Source organism: Habropoda laboriosa, unplaced genomic scaffold, assembly GCF_001263275.1.
Source record: "Habropoda laboriosa isolate 0110345459 unplaced genomic scaffold, ASM126327v1 scaffold88, whole genome shotgun sequence".
Lineage (NCBI taxonomy): Eukaryota > Metazoa > Arthropoda > Insecta > Hymenoptera > Apidae > Habropoda > Habropoda laboriosa.
Window position 1 is genome coordinate 806,637 of NW_017100219.1, and position 23,248 is coordinate 829,884.

General features: G+C 44.4%; 1 protein-coding gene across 1 annotated transcript in view; it reads right to left on the minus strand.

The window, feature by feature from the left end:
* LOC108570951 (serine-rich adhesin for platelets-like) overlaps nt 1-17,610 on the minus strand; it is an 80,388-nt gene extending 62,778 nt beyond the window's left edge. Inside the window, exon 1 of the mRNA XM_017932889.1 lies at nt 17,521-17,610. Within this exon, the coding sequence (XP_017788378.1) occupies nt 17,521-17,610 (90 nt within the window). The remainder of the gene's footprint in view (nt 1-17,520) is intronic.
* Between the last annotated feature and the right edge of the window lie 5,638 nt (nt 17,611-23,248).

The window sequence follows — 23,248 nt, forward strand, 5'->3', positions numbered from 1 at the left end:
AAGCGAGATTATTACCGCTTTCTCTATTAATTCGATTATATACCCCGGCCTGATGATGCTGCTACGTAGAAGAAACGATCAAACGAGGCGTTCTTTTCTATATTCGGGAAGATTCTCCGTGCAAGAGAGGCAATTGTGGTAATTGCGAGGTGAATTTTCGAGTGGAAGATACTGCAGGATACTACAAACCGAGGGAAATTGGAATGCGTGCCTGCGCGCACAGATCTCGCGGATTGTCATCAGGCTGGCGGTTAGATGCCCGGCAAACTGTGTCACGTAGCACGAAGATCTTCCCGGACGGTCATTAAGCGGTCTTAACTACACGCCGCACGGTACTCGCGTGACCAACTTAACGCGGAACTTTCATGTTCCCGCTGCAACTGCTCGTTTTCCACGGCTGGCCCGTGTCTGTGTATACTGTTACAATACGATTACGCGGCAAATTGCGAACAAATATCGAAGAGACTCGTATAAATCGGACGTTGTTCGCCGATGCGTGCGATACTGTATACGGCGATGATCGAGCATCGTCGAGATTTTCATTTACATTTATATTAGGAAAGCTCGTTTGCAACGCGGCGCGAGGCATGCGCGAAAGAAAAACCGGGAGAAAAAGGAGGGAAAATAGTTTATTCCGCTGTTCTATCCGTAGGATCCGTTCTCACGATAGAGGAAACGATTTTTCCACCAGAGACGTGTAAATTCCCGCGACGAACCGCTGGACGATAATTCTTCGAGGGGACGCCTCCGTACGTTTTCACTCGTCAGCATCCCGATCCTCTAACGATATGTATATTGCTCTTCCCGTCGCGAGAAAGTATACTCGATTCTCTCTGGTACGCGAAGAAGAGGGACCACACCGCTCACGCTTCCTTCCCTTCCCTGCCCGTCATTTCCGTAGAACGCGAGAAGTAGAAAGTAGATTGACCCGGGGTCACTGTCGGGCAATCAGCTGATCGTCAGCGATCCCCTCCTACCTCGCCGTTCAGACGAAGGAATCACGGTCATAATTTTTCATATTGCTCCACGGTCCTTTTCACGGCGAGCGTCTCACGCGAATCGCGAGAATGGAAAGTCCTTCCTTGCAGCCTCGTAAATCACTCGGTGAAACACAACCGAGGCTGGCTGAATACTGGCAACCTTTGGACGCCGATTCGACGCGAAAATCATACCGTTTTACGATCGGTAATCTCGATTCGAAATTTCCTCCGATACTTCTTGAACCTACGCGAAGGTAGAGGTGGAAGGGAAAAATAGTAGATTCCTACCATGGAGTGCATTTATCAGGAATAATAATTCGGTCGATTCGATAAGAGGTAAGTGGATGAATAATTCACGCTGTTATTGCTAATCAACACTGTAAGACCGCGAAACGATATCGATCGATTGGAAGAGCCTTTCTCGGCTAGCCAATGGCTCGAGGACAGAAAAGAGGAGTGCTAGTTAACAGTTATATTGCAACAGATTCCAGCAAGGTTGGTTCTACGTCATTGATCGTGAATAATCGAGTACACACCGGCGGCGGACTTTCTTCCCTTAGCTCGGCTATCGCCGCGTCGGCCCGAGATTCCGTTCAACACCGGAAGCGTTGCTTTGCTGAATTATCGTCTCACGCTTTCGTGACTTTGTCAAATGGCCGGCTAGCCTCGGGTAGCCGAATCTCGATTCTCCTGCAACTTTCTACCTTGCGCAAGTTTCCCTAACTACGCGCACCTCTAACACCTAGGAACGCTTCATCTCGAGATGCTTTCGATTAATTCGATCGTTAACACGTTCCTCGACTTTTTCTCTCTCTCTCTCTCTCTCTCTCTGTGTTCGAATAGAGAAAGGATGGAACTTTCATCGAGATAGCTGGAGATAAATCAGAGATAAACTTCAATTAGATTTACGATGATCGATGTAAAGATTGGCGAAGAATTTTCAAGCGTCTACACTTGGCAAGAGAGAAGAAAAAAGGAGAAGAGTTTAAGAATGATGTTACGAGGAGGAGATCGCGCGGAAGAAAGGTGGATCCCGAGGCTCGTTCGAAGGGAAAAAAATTGATTCGTGGCCAGGTAGCCAGGGGTAGGAGGACAGGAGAGAAGAGCCGAAGAAGAACCATACAAGTGCGCGTAACGGAATTCGTAGCCGCAGGGCCGAGCGCCGCATTCTCGATACGCCGCGCGGCTCTCTCGCTTCACTCACGAGGAGGCAACCAGTGCCTCGTGAAAATATTACGAAACCCTGTGTTCCGATTCGCGAGATGCGGCCCGATCGATCCAACATGCCCTGGATAAACGTATTCTCCTTCAAACTTGACATAGAAATCGTCACACTCGGGTACGAAACTGGTACACCGTTGAAAAGAGGCGCATATTCCAAGATACCGATAGTTCAATCGAGAGATGAGAGAGACGAAAAAGTAACAGAAACTTCACTGTGACCATTAAAATGATAAATTCCAGAGATAAACGTATTCTCACGGGATAACTCGAATCGGCCAAGCCAGCCTTCCGTGTGTAACAGCCTTTACGATCGTACTCGTTACCGTAAACGACGCTAGAATTCGCGTAGGAATGTTAAAGAGAGCACAGATAAACTACAAATACTGGCAATTACAAATGGTATCGTGTTTTTATCACGCTCCCTCCCTGCCTCCCGTTGGAGAATGCGGGGCGGGGGAAGGCTTCGAAGGAGGAAATTGGCACGTTATCGCGACGCTCGTTTCTCCAAGAGGGAACCCTCTAACTGCCCATCCGCCTTGACACCCAAAACTATACCGCATCCTAATAAATGCACGGCTCGATTACGGGCGACGGGTAATCGGTTTGTCAAACAACCGGGACAGCTGAACCTGCTCCGCATTAATAAACCGCTCGAAACTGACCTACAACTCGTCTTCCATTCTACTCGCGCCTGCTGCTCTTGCTGCTACTGCTGGTCTAACCCGAACGGACACATTCCACTTTTAGCTCTGCCTCCGACGAATTTAAACGCGTCTCTCTCCCCGACCGATTAATTCTGCCGTGTTTGTGGAAAAAGGACCGACGGTCTGGAAAATCTGGTTCTACCTCGCGAACGAATGAAATGGTCCCGAGGGAGAAACGATGCGTTGAAGTGGAAGAACGTCACGAATTACTCACGCGTCGATTATTATCGTGGAGATAATTCAGGCGTTACCAGGAACGGGGAAACCATGTTGGGAGTGATCAAAGTTGCAATGTTAAAGACGCAATTAGGCATGCGGAAAAGCGAGAAGGTTCGAGCATGTTAATGGACAGGGGAATGGAAAGGACGAGAGGCAAGGCAGAGAGCTGTTCGTCTGGTTGGCCTTATTCGGAAGTATCGGGCGTTCCGCGCGGAAATGTTTACACAGTCCGGCTAAACGGAGGCCCGTAACCCTTTGGAATCCCGCATTTTCCCAGCCGTGAACGACGCCACAATGCGCCGGAATTGCGTAACCACGGCGTTCTCCGTCACGCCTCACGGATTTTGACAGCGTGCTCCATTCATTACTTAAATCTCCTCGTGCATTCATCTCGCCGTGGAAAACGGTGTTTTAAATTCGCCTACTTTTTTTTTTTTTCTCTGCTTCTTCTTTACCCGTTTCAACGGGGGCAGCAAACTGTGAAGGAAGATTTACCGTTCCCCCCTCTTCTCGTATTTTCATCGCGCAATTAATCCCACGGTGAACCACGTGAATTTGAACAAACGATTTTTCTCTCCTTTTCTCTTCAAACTGGACGTCCTCCAAAGCGTTCGACGCGTTCGTTTTAGTCTACACAGTCCCGTGTTCGATTGAAATCGGCATCTTTACGGCGCGCGAGTAGCATCATCGCCGAAATATTTGGCCTACGCGTTCTCGCGACCTGAATTCTCCGGATTTCTTCTCCTCGAGGATACCTTAAATGGTTTTCGCGTAAATGGGAAAAAAACGATCGGACGAACATCGGACGAGGGAAATAATAGGTGGTTGCTCGTGCTCGGTTGATCGTTAAACGACAAAAGTGATTTTCTAAAATTTAAAACAAGCATTTTAGAAACTGCCTGGAAACACGGAAGCGTTGTATAACGCTTAATAAAAGAAAAATCGCGTTCGCTAGAAGAAGGCGGCGTGTCGTTGGAGCGTTACGTGCGGCGCGGCGGTAAAGGGATCGCGGCGGCGCGTTCGTTTGGCAAGCGTGGCGCTTCCTAGCGTCGTCGACAGCGCGAAACTTTCACGAGGATCGGGAATAATTATCCATGCATCAGCCGGGAATACCTGGCAGCTAGAAAATCGCGACGGTCTCCCCGCTCGTGGTGGAAAAAACGCGAAATGCCATCGGCTTTCGAAGACCCCGCCGCGCTCTATCCGCCACCACGAAAACTGGTTTCGCCGGAGAAACATTTCTTGTCGATCGGAGGAAACGTCGTTATCGACGACCTTTTACTCCCAAGGAAGTTCTGTATCAATTGGAAAAGTTGCAAATCACACCTCTGTCGCTTCAAATTGCTTCGAAAAGGAGTAACTGGCCGAAGGTACAGTTGAACGAAGAAATATAGCGAAATACCGAAATGGGCGAAAAGTCCAAGTAAAGATACGAGTACGTAAAAGTACCGTTCCAGGTATTGTCTCTTCAAGCTGTTCACTGTGGAAGACGAGTTGACTCGTTTATCCGCAAACACTTAGAGCACAATAGTTTATCTGTCGAGAGATTGTTCATCTTGGATCGTATAAATATAAATATACAATACGCCGTTTTGTTAATTTTCTATTACAAACGAAAGACGATAAATTTGTACTTGACAAGTGTTACAACAGGTTACAAGTTCGCTACACAATTTCTTGCACCGACTGTACCTCTCTAGCGGCAAAACAGAGGAGTACTATTGAATTTTTCTTTTGATTTCGTATGACCGGTGACGTTCATCGAAGCCGTATTACTAACGTCTCTTTAAACGGATTTAAACTCGTTCCATACCAAGCAAGCAGATCGCAAGAGCTCCCGGTGTCGCGTCCAATATGCCCACTAGCCAACTACGTATGTACGTTCTTCCACCTGTCGCGTCGCTTTTTCACCAACGTCACGCTCCGCGCCTACCTTGACTAACGTTTCGAATAATAGCCGCGTCGTCACTCCGTCGTACCTTCGATTATATCCACTCGTCCTTGCAGATAAACACGATACCGCCTCGTATCAATCACCACTTCAATCCTACCGATGTACTCTCGAATCCACGTTACCTGGTTCCCGTTGACACGGAGAAGATATTCTTCGCCGATACTGCTCTTCTATCTCTACCTCTTCCTATCCCCCCCCGTAAACATGGTCTCGTGGAATTCACCGCGCCAGTTCCCACGACGATTATACCTCTCTACGACTCACCATTCATTCGCCACTCGTTTTCATCGCCAGGACAACAGCGAACAACCAGCCGGGTCTCGTGCATCCAGGGGCACTCTACCCACGTGATCCTCAAAAAACAGCCTCCTTTAACTTGTTACCAGGCTGTTTCACGTCTAACCAACCGTATATACCGTTCAAATCTCTCTCTCGTTTGTACCTGTATCCCTCTGAGATTATACACGATATGTGCTCTGTCGGAGATAACAAGTGAACGTATTCCAAATATACGGGGATATATCGGAAGGTCTGCGGAAGGAAAACCACTAGGAAGATAGAAGGCAGAGTGGATGTGCGTGGCGATTGAGCGCGATCACGTGGCCACGACACGCGGAAATCGATGGTTCGACGTGCATTCGGGACAACGCGCCGTGCCGGACTGGCTCACCAGTAGGCTGACTTTCTTCCACGCCGCGCCGCGCCGCGGATCGCCTCTTTGATTACAAACACCGTCTCCTCTCTCTCTCCTCCTCCTCCTCCTCTTCCTCCTCCACCTTCTCTCTCTCCTCTCTCTATCTTTCACTGTGTATGGTCGTGTCTGGCCATACCGCGTCCCCCGTTCACTCAACCTCCTTTACCCGCGAGCAAAGCGCCCATCCCGCTCCACTCGTGCACACCGTTCCCCACCTGCACCAGCTTTTCGAGCAATTTGCCCGTGCCGCGCACACTCTTCCACGCTGTGCTCTCCGTTCGTCGAATTTTAATCACTCGTCCTCTCTTCCTGCCGCGAATTCGGACGATTTCGAGGTCTGCTTGAATGGAGTCAGGGTTGCGCGTAGAGGATCGCACGAAAATCTCGCAGAAAGGCTGTACAGAGCGTCGGAGAGAGAGATGGTAAGGTCGTTGGAAAGGTTTCGAACTTTCAAAAAGTTGTCCGGTTTGAGCAATAAGCGCGTTCGAGGTGACTGGATCCCACCACTGGCTGGCTGCCGCGACGAACACCTTGCCACCACCGTGTGGCCTACCGATCCGACCAGATTCTTGCGGTGTGGCCGCGTGTTATCCGCGGTCACCGAGGCAGGGACGCGTGATTACGCCGATACACCTGTTCAAACTTCCATGTTTCCGAGGCATTTCTTTCGGCGAACAGTTCGAGAATATTCCCTCTTCCTATTCTTTCGCTCGCGAGGTCCTAAGACGTCCCGTGTTATCCGCTCGGACTTTCCGTAACCATTAAGCCAGGAGAGAAATGTGCAGGAGGCGGCTGTTATTACGCTCGTGCCGATCTTCCCTCGTCAGTTGATCGCGTGACACGTATAAATCATTCGACGAGAGTACATGTGAGAAAGAGAACATAACACGGCGTGTGTGTGCGTGTGCTTTACGAAGATGAATGAGAAACGTTGGATGTTTCGTGTCCCAAGAAACGAACACGAGGGAAAACCTACTCGAGTTACGTCGATTCGATTCGATTCTCACCGATATATAGAGCTCGGTAATCCTGTCAGACGTGTCCGACATACATACCACCGGTGGCCCGTTTCGCAAAACCGCAGAGATCCGTAGGATGTCGCAGGAGTGGAAAGACAAGAGCAAGGGGAGAGAATTCATTCACGTCGATTCCCATTCGAGCCGACTGGTTTGTTGTTGTTGTTGATTATTTGCCATTAAAAGCACTTTCGCCGGTAAAACCGTGCCGCTCGTTGGCCACGCGGGCGAAAACGGAATGCCGGAAGTGGAATTATGCAAAAGCCGCAACAATGCAGCGAGACGGAGGCTCGAAAGCGGCGACGGCCGTGAGAATATTGCGCGGTCGTTTATCGGGATCGCTGATTCAGTGCTGGAGGCGAGAAGCGTTCGTTTTCCGCTCGAGTTTCGATGCCTTTCTGCCCGTTCGGTTACATGTGCGTTAGATTCCTATGTATATATGTGTATACGTATGTGGAAATTGTAGCTGGTTAAGTTAGAAACTTTGCCGGGGATACGATGAAACTCGTCGAAAGGGAAAAGAAAGTTTAAGTGTACGCGTGCGTCCAGGAATTCACCGGTTCGATGCTGGTGTATTGATCGTGTACCTGTGTAATATGGACATGATAATAGACGAAATGGATAGTTCGATCGTGTCGTTATTCGGCTCATTTACCTTCACTTTCTTGCGTATTTCCCTTCCGTTCGAGGTAATTCTGATCCTGCGACTGTCAGGTTGTCGCGATAGACTCTGACCAGATTTTGTAGTCGATGTAATCGAGGAGTTTGGGGGGAAATGGGCACATACGCCGAAATGCCGTTTCAAGAAAGTTTTCATTATCGTGTTACTTGGTGAAAAGTAATGCAATTAAATCGAAAAGAGAAGTAATATGTCATGGATATATTAGTATCAATTGTATCAACCGCCTTGGTACGATGTCTAACACTCTTTGCCAGTCTCTCCAATTTTTTACCAACATTTTACACAATTTTAGAAATAAATTACCAGTAAACTACTTTATAACAATTACTAATCCTTGCTTCTCCCATCAGAACGTAAAATTCTAAGCAACCGCAGTTTCGTTTTTTGTAAATAAAAAAAACTGTGTTGTAAAGGGTTAACTCCTCATCCTAAAAACTTCGTAGTAGCCAGACTAACAACTTTAAAAGATCCATAATCCACGTTTCGAACCGTCAGTGCTCGTATATCTTTGTACACCAAAGGGTTACAAATGGACCGAAAATATTCTATTTCCACAATTTCACGCTACATTAAATCTTCTGCATCGATATGGACCACAAAAACGCATCAGTCGTTAATCCTTCTTGTTAGGACAGCAAGGGGACGATTTTATGATACGTGATTTCTAGTTTTTAATTTAGCAGACCGATCTGCAGCCAACATGCGGCATCTACAATCTCTCAAATATTAAAGAATAGGCTATTGTTCAGTCAGTAAGGCAAGGTATCATAAAGTCACCCCCAAAGGGTCTTCGAAACCGATGCAATTACCGAGGCCTCTCGGTACCTGACCTTCCAAACCTGGCCGGGTTTCCCCCCCTTGTTGTCAAATTTCCATCCAGCAAGGACCAGCTTCGTCACCCCCGCTCCAAGAACGTGACGTTCTCCGGGCGCAATGGAAGTAATTTTAAGAACCTCCCTTCGCGTCCCTTCTTCAAATTTCAGAAGATTTGGAGAAGGGACGACTCGATAAGAAGGCCGACTTAGCTTAAGACCACAGAGTGTTAGTACACATACCAGCAGTTACATTAGGAATCGTAAAGATTCAGTCAGACTCTCAATCTTCAGACGGCACCAAGTGCAATATTCCAAGTACGCGGAATCAGTACCCGAGTGCTTAACACTTCTAGTGTCAGAATAAACTGCAAACATCTTTAACACTAGAACTACCAAACCCGTCAAACTAATGGATTTCAGATTGCCTCCTTTAACTCTTCTTTTAACCGTCGTATTTTCCGTAGGCGTGGTAGTCTTATTGGTCGGAATTATTCTTTGATAGCGCGCGCTCAGTCAATTAATACCTAAAAACGCATAAATTTTATTCAAACGAGTTTCTTCAAGCTGTGCGCATACGATTTTTCCCTCCGTTTCTGCAGGCCAGAGAGTTCACAGAGCGTTTAGAAGGTAAAAACGCCTTGCCGGAAGTATCCCTGAATTCGACCGCAAGACATAAATTACAAAAATTAGTAAGCTCCTTTTGTTCAAGTATACAGTGCCTTTATTGAAATAAACAAATGTATTTTCCACTAATGATTCTTTACGCAGTCTTATCTAACCACACCAAAAGGGAAATCATTTATCACATTCAACTCCCGTTGCTTTACTGCTAAATGAAAAAGAAACACTCCACCTGTCTCCCACAATTTTACAGTAAATCACAATGCATCTCCATCGTCCACAAAACCGCATCACTCCCCACCTCTCTCTCACAGCGCTTTTACGCGCGGAGCGATTCTCGAAGGAGGAAGACGAGGACGAGTCGATCACGACAATTATAAAAGAAACGCGACAAAAAGCGGGAGGATGCAGCTTGCCGGGGCTTTCTCCGCGGTGAATCGTGTCTCGTGTACCGCGACCTATTTGCCCCGGATATTTTCCGGCTGCGAGATGAAACCGCGTGGCGGTCAGTTCGAAGATCGGACAAGTGTACCGAGCCACCCTCGGACGATCGCCGTTTAGGCGTTCGATTGATAGTCCGCGGTGTGTGCGAGAGAGAGAAAGAGAGAATTCCTGGCAAGCGACGATTCGTCGAACGGGAGTTACTGCTGCGGGCCCGTGGCACGTTTTAACGGTATATTTCCATCGCGCGGAGATCTGGGTTGCTGGAGCGAGCGGCGCGGCGGCGCAAGGTGCGCGTGATTTCGCTTCCCGCGCGGCCAATAACTCGCCGCGTTTTGCTATGCGTTGCGATTACTCTCGTTCCCCTTCTTCCTCCGCTGTGAAGGAAATAAAATTGAGGCGAACGCGTGGAAATTGGAGATGTTCGAATCTCGGGTTAATTAACCCTTTGCGATCGGTGCCGCCATAGTGGCGGCGTTTCAATTTTCTTCTAGAAATCGGTGTCGCCGCTGTGGCGGCATGATCTTTGCTTTGTCAAGTATTATTATCGAGGATGTTTAATTAGCGAATAAAGACTGACTCAATCGACTGCAGAAAAAAAAAACGTTTATTGATAGAAATGAAGTACAAAAAATCGGGGTTGTCGCACGACTACTTAAAATGCGGAAAAACATTTGTTATACACTCGGCATCGCCCCACGGTCAGCGGACCCGTGGCTTTTATGGCCCGGCCTGGGCCTACGTTAAGCAGAGAAACTCGCAGTAGGAAAGTAAACATTCAAAATATAATCTATTCTCAATAATTATACTTTGGAAAACGTTTTATTTTTATGCACTGTAACTAATATTAAACAAACTATTGTAGGGATGACCGAGCGTGAGTGCGTTGTTTGTATGAATGCGTTGTCTGTGTGAATGCGTGAGGGTCTATGGCGTGAGCGGTAAGGACCGGCGTGCCAGGTCGAGTGTTTGGGATAGCGCGAAAGATATTGAACGAATGTTTAGTTTTAGTAATCAGGCGAGGAGTGCGTGAGTGCGTGTGTGCGTGTGTGTTTTCTTCTACGGAAAAGTGTGCATATATGCAAGATGACATTAGGGCGAATGTGAGGGAGCGAAAGGTAGTGTGAATCCAGCGATTGATCGAGCCACATCTTTAGCATAGCGATATGAACTATTAATAAATGTAGTATAGTCAAAAGTCCGTTCGAGTTACTATCCCTCCACAGAAATCCCCTACACTATGTATATCAGTTTCAAAGTATTCTGCTCTTCAATGTCCTTATATACAGGGTGTCCCGTAACGTTGGGATCACCCGGAAATGGGGGGTTGCTGGGATGACCCTGAACAACTTTATCCTTGTCCAAAATGTAGTTCGAAGCTTCGTTTTCGAGTTATTAACGAAAAACACTGGCCAATCACAGCGCCCGTAGAGCCAGCGCTCAGGGACGGGCGGTATATAATAAATCAACTATGTAAAAATAACTTTAAAAATCTAAATTTGCTCCGACTAGCTGGTGGTTCCACCAGAGAAATGTGCCGATCGCAAAGGGTTAATATTGAAGTTAAACGTGTACCCTTTTTATACGTAATTTTGCGAGGAGAGTCGCTTAGGAAGCAGGAACATAGAAGTAATTGAAAAATTTGAGATACAGTGGGCGATGAAATTATTAGAGCGACGATGCAAAAAATATTTGCTTTTCATTTTTGTGTGGAAATGAAACGGCAATATCAAGGTTTTCACATTGGATCATTTTTAAATAACGATTGTTCGTTAGAGATACACGAAACAGTTGAACTTAGCTTATGTAGTTATAAAAAATACAGGTAAGAAGTAACGATAAAGTGCAGCCTTCGTTCTTTTGAGTAGTAAAAACACTTCAAGAAAAATGAAAATACAACAAAAGTGTAACACGTGGCTCTCAAGTGGCGATTTGCAATACTGACAGATAATATTGCATATAGTGTTGCCAAGTGGGTATTTGCAATTTGTAAACATGGACGCTTCGTAAAAAAAAAATAATAAGAATTCGGTATAACTATTTAGGTTTTCGTCTGAAATTTAATCGGTGCAATGCTAGAGCTCGAACTGCATACAATCGAGTATCAAAATTGAATTAACCCTTTTGCTACGGCAGATTTGTATGCGTAACGTGGATGACTGACTCTAAATTTTGAACCACGGCTGTAAAATTTCTTATTTTCGCCGCATTGTTTTGAAATTCGGTTTATTAAATTAAGAAGTGCTTAAGGATAAAGTTAACTATTAAATTAAGATGAAAGTGCACCAAAAGTATAGTGTGAGAAAATTTTCAAAGCGCCAATAGTAACGAAAGGGTTAAGAGAAAATTGTTACTCGACTGTTGTATTTCAGTGTGACACTAAAGAACGATAGTAGCGATGTTTTGTTTGCTCGTACAGGCTGGATCTGATATAAGATATAAGGTATTACTGATAAGAGTTAATTATAGGAGAAAACAGTCTCAACGTGTTCGACACGGATAACGATGATCGAAGCGTGTAGGGTTTAAGTGAAGCGCAGGCGACTCGTTTCTTCGTTTTCAAATAGAAGTGACAAGTGAAGCGACACAGTACTGGTTTAAACGAAACGATAAGCTGTTATTAATCGTAAGCTCCACATTTATACGCACTTGTATCGGGTTACAGGCTCCGGGCTCGGCGTTCAACGTGTTAAATAATGGGATTGATAGGAGCAATTGCGACTAAAGACTGGAAGAAGAGGTTTTGCGAACGAAACTGTATACGTTCTGTTAAGACACTTGTTGAATTTAAAGCAAACCTAAACAGTCAAGTGATTCGAAATTACCATTTAACACGTTGACTGGCAAGCCTATTTTGAAGAAATCTGTTCTAGACGACAACATTTTTTTTTTTTCAATTTATTGCATAGAATTAAACAAACATATTAATTTTTATATTATGACTGTAATTTTAAGTTTTTTTTTTTTGCAAAAAAATTGCTTTCGAATTATCTCGTGGTCGGGCGTCTCCGAATAGGATGTAACTTCTACCAGCAAACTGCCAACTACGAGTTATCTCGTAGCTTGGCAGTCAACGTGTTAACGTGCTATCTTAAAAATAAAATCTTAATAGCGTGTCGTTGATTATGCTACATTAAAACATTGACACGAATTTGAGTTCGAAAATGGGTTTATTGGAGATCGTTGAACTTGTCTCTGCAACTGCTTTCAGATGATATAAAAAGAATTATAGCTAGTAATTAAAATAGAGTCGCGGTATCGTCGTTATTTAAAAATCATTGCAAATTTAAATAATCTATTGAAGCCATCGTATTAAATATAGAAAATAACGGAACCTTGTAAACTTCTATTTTCCTCGCAAATTTACTACTTAAGAAAGAACGCTGGAAATTAATATCGTGAACATCCTGTCTATTTTTAGTGATATGTGAGTCACTCAGAAGCCAAAATGATTAACTCCACTTTTTCAAATTCTGCCAATTTTAATATCAAAGCAGATGTGTACTGCTTAACTCTTCACAAATAAGAAAAAATTTAAAAGATATAATTTCACGATTTACTGATATGCGAGTCACTAAGAAGCCTAATTCCATTAAATCAAATTCGCTAAATTTCCTTTATTTATGAAAAATTAAGCGCGAAGCACGTGCTTCGATACTAAAATAGCAAGAATATCAAAAAGTGGACTTTTACCGATACAAGAGCCACTCAGAAGCCAAAGTGACTAACTCCAGCAAACCGAATTCGCTAAATTTCCTTCATTTATGAAAAATGAAGCCCGAAGCACGTGATTCGATACTAAAATTGCAAGAATATAAAAAAATGAAGTGAATCACTTTGGCTCATACCACGCTAATTTTGTCGAAGAAACGTAATTCAAATCACGGGATACTTTCTGTAGACGAAGGGAAAAACTGTGCTCGCATTGAGAAAACAGTAAACAGAGACGAGACAAGTCCATTACACCTATCCGATAGTCGAACAGAGATAGCAGAAAAATGTCGGTACATCCTTCCTTCCACCCATTTCCTCTGCGTGTGCAACGCGAACAGAAACGGACCGCGATTCGGTGACACGCGACTGCACGGGAAAACAGCACACCGTGTAGCGGCGAGCAACAACGATGAAATCACGACGTTATTCCTGTCGCGTAATCGTCATCGCTGCGTGTGCTGTTAACTTTTACGTAATAATCGGAGGAAAGCGTGCCTCGGCGTAACTGCTCTGTTTCCACAAAAGGCGGAGAGGGAGGGCTGAGACCGTCCTCGGCTAGTCTAATCTACTGCTCGGCCGGTCGATCGCGATCCAGCTGAGGTCGCGAGTCGAAAGTGGACGAGAGACACGAGTTACACTTGGATTCGACCGCGTAACCGGGACGATCGACAACCCGCTCTAGCAATTACCGATTCCACGGAGTGTTCGGGGAACCTGGGATTGCGCGGACCAGGCAAATGGCTCGAGCAACGGTGAATAAGCGCAGCGTGCCAAGAATTTCGCATGGCGCTACCGTCTCTGCGTGTGCCTATTGCGTTTCCTCTTCGAGTGTTTCTCCTTTTTTTTTTCTCCTGGCGCCCTGAATTTAGCGAAGGAATTATTTGTAAAAAAAAGGAGACTTTTTTTCGCGTCGAATGCTCTTGCGGCGCCCTGGATTTGTTCTTTTTAAGGAGAGAGACTCTTTCACCTCGAATGCGCCTCAAATTTATATTTGTCGACGCCCTGGATTTGTTCTTTTTACGCTAGAACTGTTTCTTTAAAAAAAGAGACTTTTTTCGCGTCGAATGCGCCTCAATTTTTTCTCCCTGGCGGCCTGGATTTATTCTTTTTAAGGAAAGTATTGACTTTAAGAAAAGAGACTTTTTCGCGTCGAATGCACCTCAATTTTTGCTTTCTTGGTGGCGCCCTGAATTTATTCCTTTTAAAGAAATAATTGGCTTTAGAGAGAAAGAGACTTTTTCGCGTCGAATGCGCCTCAATTTTTTTTCCCTGGCGCCCTCAATTTATTCTTTTTAAGGAAAGTATTGGCTGTAGAAAAGAGACTTCTTCGCTTCGAATGCGCCTCAATTTTTTTTCCTGGCGCCTTGGATTTATTCTTTTTAACCAAAGAATTCTAAAAAAAAAAGAGAGGCTCTCCCTTCAAACGCGGCTGAAATTTTCCAACGACGAAATTTCCCCGATGAAGAAAAGAAACATCCAGGTTCGTTGTTCCACTGTGCCCTCTTCTGTAACGGCGCGGGAAAACGAAAAGGCCGCGTGGACTTTCGTGAAAGCGAATCTTTTTTTCGCGGATCGTCTCACTCCGCGTCTCTCCCCTCGGAGAGAAAGAGCGGAGGCTGGAGCCTCCGGCGACGAGGCAAAAGGTATGCGGCAGGTGACTTTCCGATCGGAGTCGGTAGGCGTTCCGACGAAGGCGCGCTCGCGCCTGCATCTTCCAACGAGGACAACGATCTCTGCGCCTCTCTACGGAACCGTATCTCGATCGATCCTCGCTTTTTTTCTCCGTATTCCCCTTTCCTATCTCCTCGCCGTTCGCTCGCAATTAACCAAACACGTGTGTGACTTAACCTACCTGTGACCTTGAGAGGCTGCAGCCATTTCGGTATTCCGTACGTGCGAACAACTCGAAACCCCTTCCTGTCAAATTTCACATCACCTGCGTGAACTAAAATACAACCTCATGTAGAAATATTTGGGCCTAACCTCCTAACGAAATTATTCTCACAGGCAAGATTACAGTCTACATAACCTAAAATTCAATTTCACGATATTCGAACGACGACGAGTAGCCATAAATACCGAATGACTCTTGAATCAAGGGGTTTCATAGTAAATTGAATTCGTCACGAACGCTCCAAGTCTACCGCGATCTTCCAACTTTCGTTCCTGCCAGCCGCTAAAGTCATACACGCGAATTCCACAGTCGCGAGAACAAGCATCGTCACTTTTTCTCCCGTGTATCAGCTCGATCTCTCCGCGAAGAGATGTTGCCGTGTTCCACGCGTTGGAAACGTCTTCGCCTGGTATCCCCGGCGCATAGGTGTCAAAACGGTACGCGAACCGAAAAAGGCAAGAGAAAAAAGAAACGTTTCCGTGGAAACGGCTCGTTTTCAAGGGGTTAACGACCCCGAAATTTCGCGGTCCTCGCGTGTGTGCGCGCGGAGAGCAGGTACACGAAGACGCGAGAGAGAGGTAGAAGAGGGTGGTCCAGAGGGAGACGGACACCGGTTAACCGATAAAAGAGAGAGAGGGGAGCAGAGATTCTGCGAGAGAGTACGAGACTTCTTCCTCCTCTTCCTGCCCGCGCGCAGGAACAGAGATAAAACGGGAGACGCTCGGAGGAACAGGTAGTAACGGTACTACCTGTTCAGGCCATCTTTTCACAGCCGTCTAACTTTGAATATTGCTTTTCGGCGACGCTCGACTTAATGGGCTTATCCGTGAGCTTCGGCTTCCCACTTCCATGCAGCGTAGCTCTTTCTCTTGTCGTCCTCCATCTGCGAAGCCAATCTGCGTTTTTACCACGCGCTCTAACGAGACCGTGTCTAATTCAATCCACTGCTGTGTTTTGTCGTGTATTTGTTAACCCTTTCGTTACTATCGCCGCCTATAGGCGTTTCGAAAATTTCCTCGCGCTGCACTGTGGTCCAGGCAGCCGCTTTTCGTGGCCAAAAGTTTAACGCTTTGCAGATATTTTTTTACTTACAAAGCGAGGACGCTCTGGTCTTGAAATAACGCTAAAATAATTGTGAAAAAGCGGGTTCCTGGACCACAGCGCACTGTACTGTTCAAGCCTTCCGTCTTAATTCGACAGTTAGTTTTATCCTTTACGCACTTCCACCTTAATTTAACCCTTGTGTCAGTAACCGGGTACTCTTTTGCACATTCTCACTCAAAATATTTGATCTTCACTTATTTGGCACATTTCCTATCCCTGTTTGCCTCAAGTTTAGAATTTTGTTATTAGAAAACTACGAAAGTTGGACGATAAAGTAAACGACAATTGTGGTTATTGATGTTGAAGCAAACGGTTTATGGGTGCTGCATGAAAAATCGACATCCTGGAGTGTCGGTAAGTTTTATGACACGTCCGAAAAATATGGTTTGGGGATGCCTGCGAACACCCCAGGTATGGGGGTGCACACTGTCACCACGCTCCGTAAGCAGTCCTAATTGTGCGCCCGTCGTGTCTACGTCTTGTCCGAACATCTTTTTAAATATAATATACTCCACACGAGTTTATTTAATATAACCCCTCAACAATTGACAAGAAGGGTTAATAAACCGAATAGTAAATCATACGGCGAAAATAAGAAATTTTGCAGTCGCGGTTGAAAATTTACCGTGTCACCCACGTTACGCACAAATTTTGCAGCGGTGGTGAAAAATTTACCGTGTCACCCAGGTTACACGTTCAAATCCGCCGTAGCGAAGGGGTTCAACACGAGTTCGCGACAGTACATTCCTCGAGGAGACGAATTCACGGCGAACCACCGATCCAAAGTTCAACCTGAATCGATCACTCTCTTCAGTCAGGTAGAAAAAATGGACCAATCCCTCTCTCTCTCTCTGGGTAACCCGTTACGTCGTTTAAACGTAAAACCAGACACGAACCGTCTCTCTCTTTCCTTGAAGGTGCTTAAACCGCTAAATCTCGCGGCAGCCCGAACAGGAGAGGCTTTGCTCGACCAGTTCGAGCATTCTCGCACCGATCCATCGCATCACCTTGTACCTGATGCACTTCTGAGTGTTCCGAAGTCCGGCAAGTGGCCGCAACTCTGTGTATACGCCGTCGTTTAAGCTCGTTCAGTTCGACCTATTATTCATTTCGTCACATACACACACAGTTCACCTGCAGATCCGATCAGAGAAACGCCGTTCACTTGGACAACCTAGAGAGAAATAATCGATGGATTAAATTCGATCGAAGGGGTTGCTTTTCCTTCTTCTTTTTCTACATCCCTGGTTAAAGCCGTGGTCGTCTCGAATATAAGAGGATCGCAAAGGTCGCGACGATTCCGAGTCGTGACGCGAAAAGGCACGTTCTTGAAACGTGGAATCGAGGTCAGTCTTGCGGTGAACGGGCTGCAGTTGCACGTACATATACATACATATATATGTACACCGAATAACAGACACACGGGATGCAAACACGAGGAACGAAATCGGGATATACCTGTTTTATGGCCATTCCTAAGAATCCCCATATCGTGGCCGTATTTAGTCGTGACAGCTTTCTAAGCTGTTCCATTGAAAATTCATTCATCTCGGGAATGGGACACGCACGCTCGATTCGGGTCTCGAGATAACGGATTCGTTTTGCTTCGCAATAAAACTCGGTTCTTTTCCTTTTTTATTTTTTAAAAACTCGTCGTTTTCGTAGATAAAATTCTCTCCTCCATTGTCGCGCGTGTAGCGTTACACGCGACGAAAAGGTAATTGGAAGTTACAGTTCACGGGGTAAGTTGGACAAGGAGGATCGATCGATCGATCGCCGCCATTCAGAGCTTCCGTCGACCGTCTCTCTATTTTACAACGACGAAGGTCGTGATCGTAGTTCTTTTACAATTGTACAATGTGACATTTTGCGCTTTAATCTCGCGAACAATCGTGTTTCTTTCGTTTTCTTTAAACGCACACAGGTTGGAATTGATTTATCGATCGACGATTAAGGTCTGTCAAACGATCTATACAGGGTGATTCTCGCAACGGGTTACAGCACTTTCTTTTCGTCGCAGCGAGAACGATAGTGAAAGCACGTCGTGCATTACGCTGCGCAAAAAACCTTTCGTGAAAAATGTCGAATATAAATGATTCGCCGCTTTCAAATCTGTGGCGACGAGCGAACGGAAGAGAGTGTCCGCAGCGGAGCTCCTGTTCTCCGTGATCGTTTCGGGACGTTTCAAATCGACCTGCGGGGAAAGAAACACCGGAAAATTGGACCTCCGGTCATTTTGAAACGTGTAAAATTATTCAGAAGGGGGGGAAGAAAATCGTTGCGTAAAATCGGCGAGGTTTTTGCGGTGAGAGGCGTGTCCAGAGATAATAAGTCAGTCCGTTCATTGTACGTCGTCCTGAAAAGGAATTTTCTCGGCGAGTAGGCCGCACGTTACAAGGACTTGTTGGAAATGGCAATCGATATACATTAAGGGGCTGATGCGCGCGTCGATTAACCGAAACGACTATGGTCTTTTTGCTCATTCAGTGATTTTACCGAGGTTGCAGATTGCGCTCTTGCGGAATACAATTTAAATTGAATAAAAATTGACCTGCCGAAACGGGCGAAACGACCGATCGATCTTTCAAAATTTTCTCGCGAAGAATAAATATTTTTTCCGTTATTTGTGAATTTGAAACCAATATTTCACATCTTTTTCATTTTCGTTATTTGTGAATTTGAAACCAATATTTCACATCTTTTTCACTTTTCTCCGATAAAACAGGGTGACATTTATGAATATTCTTTTCATCGCACTGAATTTAAAAAAAATGTTCCCACGTTTTTCACTTTTCCCCGATAAAAGAGTGCGACATTTATGAACACTTTTTCCGTAACACTGTGAAGTTTAAAAAAATATTCCCACCCTTTTCACTTTTCTCCGATAAAAAAGTGACGTTTGTACATATTTTTGGTAACATTGTGAATTTAAAAAAAATATTCCCACCTTTTTCACTTTTCTCTAATAGAAGAGTGTGACATTTATGAATTTCTTTTCCGTGACATTGTGAATTTAAAAAAAATATTCCCACCCTTTTCACTATTCTCCGATAAAAAAGTGACGTTTGTACATATTTTTGGTAACATTGTGAATTTAAAAAAGATATTCCCACCTTTTTCACTTTTCTCCAATACAAGAGTGTGACATTTATGAATTTCATTTCCGAGACATTGTGAAGTTTAAAAAAATATTCCCACCCTTTTCACTATTCTCTAATAGAAGAGTGCGACATTTATGAATTTCTTTTCCGTGACATTGTGAATTTAAAAAAAATATTCCCACCTTTTTCACTTTTCTCCGATAAAAAAGTGATGTTTGTATATATTTTTGGTAACATTGTGAATTTAAAAAAAATATTCCCACCTTTTTCACTTTTCTCCAATACAAGAGTGTGACATTTATGAATTTCTTTTTCAAGACATTGTGAAGTTTAAAAAAATATTCCGACCCTTTTCACTGTTCTCCGATAAAAAAGTGACGTTTGTACATATTTTTGGTAACACTGTGAAGTTTAAAAAAATATTCCCACCTATTCACTATTCTCTGATAAAAAAGTGACATTTGTACATATTTTTGGTAACATTGTGAATTTAAAAAAAATATTCCCACCTTTTTCACTTTTCTCCAATACAAGAGTGTGACATTTATGAATTTCTTTTCCGAGACATTGTGAATTTAAAAAAAATATTCCCACCTTTTCCCTTATTCTCCGATAAAAAAGAACGCACACTACGGTAATGCGACATTTCTAAAACGGCAATTATCAACGATTGGCCTCCATCAATCACTCTTCCAGTGGCAGTAAATTCATTTTTATTACCTCTGCCTAACAGGCTAATGCAAAATGCCGACGAGCCGAGCAACTGGCGTGAATGAATTTTCCTTCACTTTCATTCCTATTGGCCGGTATAACGGTACCGTTCTATTGTTCGTGTAACGACGGTCGTTCGAATATAAGGTAATTACTAACTTAACTAGTCGGTGTGTAGAAGGTAAAGGCCGATGATGATCCTTTCGTGTCCGCGTATCGCAAGCTCTTTATTGACAAATAAATACGACAATAATGTATATACAAAAAAAAATAAATAATAGGAAAAAGAAAAACGTGTTCACCCGTCTTCTACGAAACAGCGTATATCGGGTCAGGTCGCGTTATTACACCGTTCGTCTCTCCATCGCGAATTCTGGAATCACGTGTACGTGAAGAAACGTGGAAAAATCGAACGAACAAACACGATCGTGTCTCGAAATCGAGTGGAGAGTTCGCTCGAAACAAACGCACACGGTTCGAAACGAAAACAGGCTTGCGGCCCGTGTTATCCTTTTCTTTCGATCGATACGATTCTCTTTTCTTTTCTTTTTTTTTTTGCTCGTTTTCTTCTTTCTTTTACTTCTCGGGGCTTAAACGTAACAATACTAAGAGTACGATAATTCTAACAGTCGGAGTTTTTAACAATAATGCGATACTTGAAAATATCTCTCGACTCTTGTGTTCTTATGCAAAATACGTTCAGCGTAGAAAAACTTCGCTACAAGATTCGCCTATATAAAAATTAGTGCTTTCTCCGAGGAAGTCGGTCGAGTGTATTTTTTTTTTTTCATTTATTTATTTGTTTATTTACTATTAATATTCTTCTGTTCGTGTTCGTTTCACGCTGTCTGAGAGCGTTCACGCAAAATGAACGCAGTGTGGAATCGCGGATATTGAACATTTTCGGAAGGATGGAGAGCGGAGAGAATGTCGATGGAAAAATGAGAGAGAGACTACTGTCTGTAAAGAAAAATCATGGAAAATGCTCCCTTCTTCGTTCTATTTTCTTCTTCCTTCTTTTGTGCACCGCGATACCATTCGTCCCTCAAAAATGAGTCTCTTTTACCGGAGAGCCTGTGACTCGGTTCCGCGCTATCTACAGATCAGACACAGAGCTTGAGCAATCTAATATTGAGCAGTCGTGCGTATTAGAGGAATCGTTTTATTCATTTTTCGTGTTATCTTCTGGACAGAAACGAACGCTAGAGTAAGTATCCGGGAGTTGTGGAGAAGAAAGAGACGAAAGATTCGTATGATACGTGACGTGGTTGAACAAAAGGTAGATCGGAAGTGAGGAAGGAAGAGATAGAGGTCGTCGAAATTTCGCCCGTTTGTCTGTCGTGTAACGTATGTGTGTCTATATTTCTACATAAAAAATAAACCTTAAAACGTAAAAATGTTCGCAAGGGAGGAAAAAAATCTTAGGTTAACTCGTGTTACGTCTATGACTAATCGATACGTAAAATTGCAAGTGTTAAGAGTAAAAAAGAAAGGATACGGAATAGGAACAAGAGGACAGTCCTCGACGTGTTTATCATTTACCCTTAAATTAAACGCTGCGTTCTCCGCAAAAGTGTGATTAAATAAGACGCGTGTTTTCATCGATCCCAGATAAAGAAAGAGAGAAAAGAAGAAAAAACTACGATAATTAGGATAAAACTTAAAGAGACGTGTAAAAATCGCCGGGAACGAACAAAGAGCGCAGGAGAATCGCTCGAGGATCCTTTTTCTAAAAAGTGTGCGAAGCGTGTCCTTTCGACGTGTTCCTTTTATTATTTTTTTTTTTTCTCATATAGAAGTGATTCTCGCGAAAATTAAGTAATCGGAGGATACAGGAGAGGCTTCGAGAGAGAGAGAGAGAGAGAGAGGAATCGAGGAATGAATTTTTCGTCGTTCGGCCGAAATGGCGTCGTTAAATAGAGATAAAATGGCGTCTGACGGTCGGCGGAAGTTCAAGAAAACCGCAGATTCTTCCAAGGAAGGGACAATTTTTTCTTCTCTTTTTCCGACGATTCTCCCTTCTCTTCGAAGAAAGATCCTGCGTTTCCCTCGTTTTGTCGATGTGCCGCAATTTGCCTGGTTGTCGTCGATTCGAGAGGCCGGACTCCGCTCGTCGAACCGTTGAAATATTCCTGTCTCGCCGGCGATCGCCAGCATCGATTTTTCACGCGTTTACGTCCGCTAATTAAGCCACGCAGCCACACACATCCTTCGCAATCATCGTTTTACACAGGCACGCGATTATTCTCGCTTCTTCGTTGAACACAATCGCCCCACGCATCATCCATGCACAGTCATTCTCGTTTACCTTACACAGGTATATATATATCTCTGTAATACCAGATTCTTCGACCTTAATTCAAGTATTCCATATACATTTATATATTACACGATCTGAAAATTATACAAGTATATAGGCCTAAGAAACATCTTTCCCTCTTCGTCTTCTTCTTTCAGAGCCACTTTCTTTTATCTTCTTCTTCTTCTTCTTGTTACTTCTTTTTTTTTTCTTTTCATCTTTTCGTATGATATAGAGAGAACTTGTCACTTCGTAGGAAACATTTCTTGCTTTTTTCTTTCTTTTAAATCTTACAACGCCTTACGCACACGCGATCTGCGCGCGCGTGTACACTACAAACAAACAAGTATTATACACGCGTGCAAAGTATACGTACGGTCTAAGCGTTAACTGTTTAATCCGTGTTTATACACTAAATACTTTAGAATACGAGCGAGGCTTCACATTGTTTATAATACAACAATCGTCCTGTCGGATCGATCCTCAACGGGGATCGATTTACCGGGAACGTTCTTCCTCTCCGCTCGTTCGAAGCTCCACGGGACAAGCTTCGCGAACGAGGGCGGGAAGAAGAGGGGGTTTCCGTTTTTTTAAATCTTAAACGTTTATTAAGCGAGACTGCAAGAACTGCGAAAGAGAAGAAAGCTTACTTAGTTTCCAGGCGATCGCGACCTACGTCGATCCTTCTCGTCGCTTTTCGCCGGCGAATCGCGACCTCGATCCTTCCCGTTCTCCGCTGCTTCGCGCTCTGTAAACGAGCGGAAGATCGAACGTAGAAGGTTCGGTCGCTGCACACGTTAACGAATAGTACGAGGGAAAATTGGCGCGAAAGAGAACCAGTATGATTTTGTGCGGAGCTCAGAAGTTTGCCCGCGGGGCAGCTCACGGGCAATAAAGGGCATTTCGCTCGCACCGCCTGAACCGTACGTCGCACAATTTCAAGCGATCCGATAATGATAATACGCGTGCCCCGTTTTTAGACCAGCATTCCTTACAGCAGCAAACTTCTAAGCTTTACGCAGTATGTACCTGGTTTCTCATCCTCGCGAAACTTTCGCGCGCTCTTAACTCTCGT